The 7770-nt window shown below is 34.7% G+C and overlaps 1 protein-coding gene across 1 annotated transcript in view; it reads right to left on the reverse strand.

The window, feature by feature from the left end:
* ZBTB41 (zinc finger and BTB domain containing 41) overlaps positions 1–7770 on the reverse strand; it is a 60766-nt gene that overhangs the window by 43368 nt on the left and 9628 nt on the right. The window contains exons 3-5 of the mRNA XM_006155430.3: positions 7560–7767; positions 6464–6533; positions 4192–4339 (exon numbers count right to left, since the gene is read on the reverse strand). Of these exons, the coding sequence (XP_006155492.1) occupies positions 4192–4339; positions 6464–6533; positions 7560–7767 (426 nt within the window). The remainder of the gene's footprint in view (positions 1–4191; positions 4340–6463; positions 6534–7559; positions 7768–7770) is intronic.

Genomic DNA, 7770 nt, shown 5'->3' on the forward strand with positions numbered 1-7770 from the left:
CCTCTTTAATAAATGTGATAGCTGATCAGTTTAACACATGCTTGTATACCTAAATGCTTTCACTGACTGAAAACAACTCTCGAGCAAGATAAGTTAGTTTATAAGCTCTAACACCTTAGAAAAGGTATACTGAGACAAACCTGCACATTAGCACTTGTATCCAATATTCTTAGAATGTTTATCTACTAAGTGATAAATTTAATAAATGTTGAAGAGAATATCAGGAAAAACGAGGTAGAAACAAATAAACAAATACATTAGTCATAGAACTGACCACATTTTGCTACGATTCATATACAAGTGAGACAAAAAAAAAATTACTTATAGTTTTCATTTCAAAAAGCGAGAAGCCCACCAATTCTCCAATAGAAACTATATTTTCTGGAACTAAAAGTCTAAAGAAATTTCTCTCGTACAACAAGCAATCGCAAACAGATATCCAATGACAGTTTGGGTAACTAAGAAAACTTTCCATATGATGGCTTCTTAGGAATGCTGAGATGGACTCCTACAAAAGAACACCTAGTAGTGGCAATTTGGATAGAGTTAAGCAGAAAAGACAAGTAATCTATTAGCAGGCATGACAAAGCCTTGAAAGGATCCAAAGACAGTTGTGCTGTCTCCCTTTCTCAGACAAAATATTTCAAGGTCTAGCAAAAGTTTTCACATGACATGATTTTAAGACTCTATCACCAAAATTACCTATCTCTAAAATACATATGTCGATATCCATCTGAAATAGGTATCCAGAAATAAATGTAATTTTCCAGATCAATTTAAAGTCAGTTCACACTATTACTTCCTAATTGTGAAAAAAATATTTTTATTAATGCAGTGTAAAACTACATTGGGGACCAGCAGGCAGCCTGGAGGGAAAAGTGGCTGGACCCTGCATGGTCGGCTTCACAGTTCAAAACCAGACCTGGCGTCTTCAAAATCATGCCAGGCGTGGGACCAGAAGTTAGCGTAAAGGCTATGTCGCTGGACTCCCACGTAGTCGACCGCAGTTTGAGTCCCGGACCCGGTGGCTTAAACTCACGCCGGGCGCGTGTGCGTGCATGCCCAAGATCCCGAGAGGAGAATGGAGGAGAAGGGATTACAGCGTGGCCATCCTCTCTGGGGGGTGATTTCTCGCTTTCTATCTCTCTGTCTCTCTCTGTCTGTCTGGCGAGCACACGCGTCCTATAGCAAAAACCTCTCCAAAAAAAAAAAGAAAAAAAAAATCATGCCACGTGTGTGTGCATGTGCGTGTGTGTGTGTATGCCCAAAATCCAGAGAGACGAATACAGGAGAAGGGATTGCATCATGACCACACCCTCTGGGGGGGTGATTCCTCACTTCCCCCCCCCCACCTCTCTCTATCTCTGTCTCTCTCCAGCAAGCACACACACCCTTATAACAAAACAGCAAAAACTAAAAAGTAAATAAAACTACTATGGTTTTTGTCAGTCACATCACATTACTGATTCACACCGTGCCTAAAAAGCCTCTACTCGTAAGTCCACCTGTAAAAGGAGGAGTTTAGATTGTATAAAATCCAAGAACAAAAATTCAGATCATTTCTGTAAATTTCTCTTTTATTTATTCTTAATTTTAAATTAAATTTGTTTTGACCTACTGTATAATAATGCAGTTTTTTTTACATTTTTATTTTCTGGTTTACAATATATGCTTTTCCATAAATTTTTATGTATTTATTCTTAACTATTTTTAAATTAAATTTGTTTTGATCTACTTATAACAATGTAGTGTTTTGTTTTTTCTTTTTAAACACTTTTATTTCTGGTTTATGAAGTCATCTATAAATGTCATAAATATAAGTACATACTTTTGCCAAAGTTCATAATAAATGCATTGATGCATTTACTAGGACAGGGGAAGATACTTATCTGAGATGACAATAATTCATAACTGGGATAAGCGGTTATAAATTTACCAAACTATATTACCATCTAGACCAGAGGTCTCTAGGATGGCCACAGAGTTTGGGAGAAAATTCATCAAATACTGAATTCCAATATACTAAGTTTATTACATTCTCTGAAAAAATGAGTTTTTTCACAACAAAAATACCTCATTTCAAGCACTTATAAATCTATCCAATAAACAACTGTAAATAAATGCAGTTTATGCCTACTGACAAATGTGCCACTAAACAGTAAATAAATAAATAAACATATTTACTCACCTCCAGGAGATGCAGCATATATAGTATTCCTCCCAATTTATGACTTCCTTTGCCTAAGCCAATACACAAAATTTACCAATAGCCTGTGTGGGGGTTCATCGACCCCCCCAAATGAAATATTTAGGTATATATCTAACAAAGTACACATAAATCTGAATGAGGAAAACTACGAAACTCTGATGAAAAACACCAAAGTACTAAATAAATGAAAGATAATCTATGTTCACAGATAGGAAGACTTAACATTATCAAGATACCAGTACTTCCAATTTGATCTATAAGTTCAACACAATCTCAAACAATATTCCAGCAAGTTATGCTATGGGTATGACAAACTGATTCTGAAAGTTTATATGGAAAGACAAAATTTCAGAATAGTCAACACAATAAAGAAGAAAAACAAGGTCAGATGACTATCACTACATGACTTCAAGACTTAGTACAAAATTACGGCAATCAAGGCAGTGTGGTATTAGTGAAAGAATCAATAAACAGACAATAAAACAGAAAAGTGAACCCAGAAACAGAGCCATATAAATATAGGTCAACTGATCTTTGACACAGAAATAAAGGCAATGAAGCACAGATACCCTTTTCAACATATGATGCTAGAAAAACTGGGTACCCACAAGTAATGAAAGAAATTGACGCAGACCATACACCCTTCACTAAAACAACTCAATAGAGATCACAGACCTAAATGTAAAATGTGAAAACTACGAAAGTTCTAGAAGATGACACAGGCAAAAAATTAGATGACCTTGGGTTTGGCAATGACTTTTTAGAAATGACATGAAAGGTATAATTTATGAAAGAGTTGATTAGCTTAACTTCATTAAAACTAAAAATTTCCACTGCAACAGGCACTGTTTATAAAAAGATACATCACAGATTGGGAAGACATACTTTAAAAGAAATATCCAATAAGAGACCAAGATCTTAAATATACAAAGAACTATCACAACTCAATAAGAAAGTAAACAATTTTATTAAAAACTGGGCCAAAGACATAACAGACACCATACTAAAAAAGATATACAGATGACGAATAAGCATACGAAAAGATGCTCCACAACATGTCATCAGAGAAATGTAAACTGTAACAATTAGATATCACTACACACCTATTACAATGGCCAAAATTCTCAACACTGACAATAGCAAATGCTGGCAAGGACATGAGGTGACAAGAATTCTCATTCATTATTAGTAGGAATGCAAAATGGTATAGCCACTTTGGAAAACAGTTTGGTGGCTTCTTACACACTAAATATACTTATTTATTTGTTTAAATTAACATATAAGAATTATACAGATATGTGAAGGTACAGTGTGACTTTTCAGTACATGAGTACATCACATAATGTACCTAACAGTCCAACCATTTGTCATTACTCCTAGTTGGGACTAAATGCACTTTTATTAACCTACTCAACCTCTGTGCTAGGTTATTTACCCAAAGGAATGAAAACTTCTGCCCTCAGAAAAACATGTACATAGATATTTATAACGATTTTACCTATAACAGTCAAGACTTGAAAGCAACCAAGATCTCTGAGTAAGTAAATGGGTTAGTAAACTATGGTACATCCAAACAAGGGAATATTAATATTAATCAGCACTACAAGAAATAAGGTATCAAGGTACAAAAAGATATAAAGGAGCCTTAATAAAATACCTATTACTAAGCGGAAGAAGCCAACCTGGAAAGAGAACAAACTATAAGCTTCAATTACATGATATTCTGGAGAAGGCAAAATACAGACAGTATAAAGCTCAGTGGTTGCAGGGGATAGTGTGGCAAAGAGACGAATGGGAGAAAACAGGGAATTTCTAAGGCAGCAAAGCTCCTCTATGATACTGTAATAATGGACACATGCCATTACAGATGGTGTCCAAAGCCACAGGATATACACCAGAGTGGATCCTACTGTAAACCATGGGCTATGGGTGATTGTGATCTGTCAGTGTAGGTTCATTAACTGTAACACAAACTTGCTTACCCAGATGAAACTTTTCTTGATGTTTTAACCGTGCAAACCGTGATTTGAAGTGTTCTTCACAATAGGTACACTTAAAAGGTTTATCTTGAGAATGTAGGATCATATGCTCTTCTAAATGTGGTCTTCGAGTAAAAGATTTCTTACAAATCTAAATAAAAATTATATAAAAATGTAAAAAATCTTGGATTAAAAATCAAAGTATAAAGCTCATAATGAGAAAAAAAATTCATAAATTTAAGGAAAGAGAAATTTCTCTAAGCAGAAGACTTGCCAAAAGTATAATAATATTCTAATTGTGCAGGGAAAAAATATGCCCTGCAAGAATTATAGTATGAAATTATTTTAAATTAGTACTAAAGGTACCTGAATTTCAATTCTTCACATTTATAAGAGGGTTAAGGAATACTATCTTAATTCTAGTCAGGATTTTTAAGTCATTTTTTTTTTTTTTTGGCTTGCCTTAGGTTCTGTGCACTCACTGGAAAGAGACAAGAGACATAGACAGTGAGAGGGAAAAAGAGAAATCACCCTCCAAGGAGGATGGCCATGCCACAATCCCTTCTCCTCAGTTCTCCTCCTGGGATCTTGGACACGTGCACACACATGCAAAGAGTGAGTTTCAAGCCACTGGGTCCAGGACTTGAACCACAGTCAGCCATGTTCAAGTCCAGTGACAACTGCTATGCCATCTGTTGGCCCCAAATCCATGAAATATATATTTTAAACTATATGTCAAGGATAACAGGACTTATTATTGTTTATTGCCATATATTTTATTAAGAATATGAATTTTAAAACACAGAAAAATTTCAAAACCTCTCTTGAAGCAGTCAGAAGAAAGAGAAAACTTTTAAAGAAATTTTATATATATATCAGATTTTTAAAAATGGGGGAGGCTACTATAACAATAACATCAATAATACAGCATGAGCTTTTTACCAGTCATAATGCTAAATTATTCATGGACTTAATTTAATTATCACAATAATTTTATGTCATAGATAAAATTATCATAATTTTATAGGTGATGATAAAACTTAGTAAAGTTTCATCCTATGTGTAAACTTTAATTTCTAGAAGCTGAGTTCAGATAAACAATGAGAGTTCTGCTGTCTATATAAATTGAATACTTAAAAGACAGGAAAAATGGGGACAGTTGGTGACATGGTGGTTAGGATGAGTGGATCCCATACAGCTCACTACATGGCTCAAGTCCCAGGCTGGAAGCTTAAAAAACAGACGGGGTGTGTATGTGTGCACAAAATCCCCAGAGAAAAATGGAAAAAAAAAGGATTTCAGCAAGGTTATCCCCTTAGGGAGTGACTTCTCATTTGAAGGGGGGGAAAAAGGCAAAAATGACAACTGGCAACTCCTTTTAACAATATTCACCTAAATACTGAGAACATACCTATGGTATTGTATGTAGTAGAATAGGATACCAAGAAATTATTTGCTACTCCTCATGCTGAAAATGGAGTCTATTTCATCTCCCCTTAAATATTCCCTCACTATATTGACTTGTTTGACAGACAAAATATGGTATAAGTGACATTTTGGGACTTCTGAGGCTAGGTCATAAAAAGTATTGTAGCTTTTACCTAGGCTTCTTGGACACATAATTACTTTTGGAACCTAGATGCCATGCTACGAGGAAGCTCAAGCAGCACCATGAAAAGACCAAAGTGGAGAAGCATAGAAGACCCAAGTCAACAGTCTTGGTTGAAATCCCAGACATTAGCCCAACATTAAGCTACCAGTCATGTGAGTGAGCCCTTTTGGCAGTGGTTCTTGACCAGATCATCCACTGGCTGAAAACAACTGAGTGACTTAACTTAAAATCATATGGAACAGAAGACTTACTTAGCAAATCCTTGCCCTAAACTTAGATTCACGACCCATGTATGGGGGGAACATACAAAATGTTAAGGCCACTTAGTTTTAAGATGGCTTGTCATATAGAAAAAGGAAACCAGAAATGGAGAAGAAATTCTAACACTTTATACTCTGTAAAACAGTAATGTAGTTTACATACACAACCATAAGTAAAAACAAAACACAGTGATTAAAATGAAAAAACTAGTATTTTTACTTTTTGGGTCTACCATCTAAAAACTAACACATGCCAGACTTAATTTATAGAAAATACTAAGATAACTTTATATAAAAGATTCTAAAGGTGATATAAAATTGCTATAAAATCTAATTACCTTACTTTCCCCAAAGGCAACATTACATTTATTTTGGATTTATAATACAAATTAAAAATTCTTACATCACATTTCCAACTTTCACTTTTAGTCTTTTTAATGGAAATAAATTCTTGTGCATTTTCAGGATGAAATCTAACAGAAGAAAAGAAAAAATATTAGAAAAAGATATTGAGTCAATATTCCATATAAATTCGCTGACAACAAGTTTACAAGATTCAGATACTGACTTATTTCATAAAGACACACGCACATGTGAACTCTTTAAGAATACAGGTATACTGGGGACCAGCAGTTAGCATAATGGCTATGTCGCTGGACTCCCACGTAGTCGACCGTGGTTCGCGTCCCAGACTCGGTGGCTTAAAACTCATGCCAGGCGCGTGTGCGTGCGTGCCCAAGATCCCGAGAGGAGAATGGAGGAGAAGGGATTGCGGCATGGCCATCCCTCTTGGGGTGCTGATTTCTCGCTTTCTGTCTCTCCATCTCTCTCTGTCTGCCTGGCGAGCACACGCGCCCTGTAACAAAAACCTTTCCCAAAAAAAAGAATACAGGTATATTAACTTTTTAACAAATTTATATGTAAACCTAAGTATATATAGAAATAGTCAAATATCTAATCATCTTTTTAATGCATTCAGAAACCTAGCCTATTAACAAATAATCTTCAAGGAAATTCAACTGATTTTGAGATAAAATTTCAGCAAAATTCATTTTTCAGTTAAATATATATAATACTGTACTAAATATCCTCTGTCTCACAAGTTTTTACACATTAAAAAAGTTAACATGTAAAATAAATTTCCTAAAATTCTAAAATCATATATTTCTGAAGACATACTTGTTGAAATCCAACACAAAAAACAAGATAACTAAAATGCTGTTTCTTTTTAAAATTTATTATTTATAGATTCAAAAAACGCTGTTTCTTACACTTCTATAGTATAGACTATATTCTTGTTTTAATATCAACAAACTATGTCTATAGTATGAATCAAATATGAAAAACTAAAGTTTGCCCTCTTCATTAATTTGTAATCTCTGTAAAATTTTAAGCAGTGGAAGGAACGGAGACAAGTACTCCAAAAGATATTTTAGCTTTTTCCAAATTTAAATTAGAATGCAAAATAAAGTCCATTACAGAAGCAAGATAATACTTGCCTCTTAACATGCTTGGCTAAAGTCTTCTTGCTTGCGTGAAGTTTATTACAGTAAGGGCACTTGTGCTCCTTCTTATGAAATTCTGTTTCATTACTGTGCTTCTTTCTGTGAACAGTTAGGTTAGACTTGGTCGAATAGCGCTGGTGACAAATATCACACTCAAAGGGCTTCTCACCTGTGTGAACACGGGTGTGGCTCTCATATTTCCCTA

The sequence above is a fragment of the Tupaia chinensis genome, unplaced genomic scaffold (genome assembly GCF_000334495.1).
Source record: "Tupaia chinensis unplaced genomic scaffold, TupChi_1.0 Scaffold000453_1, whole genome shotgun sequence".
Classification (NCBI taxonomy): domain Eukaryota; kingdom Metazoa; phylum Chordata; class Mammalia; order Scandentia; family Tupaiidae; genus Tupaia; species Tupaia belangeri.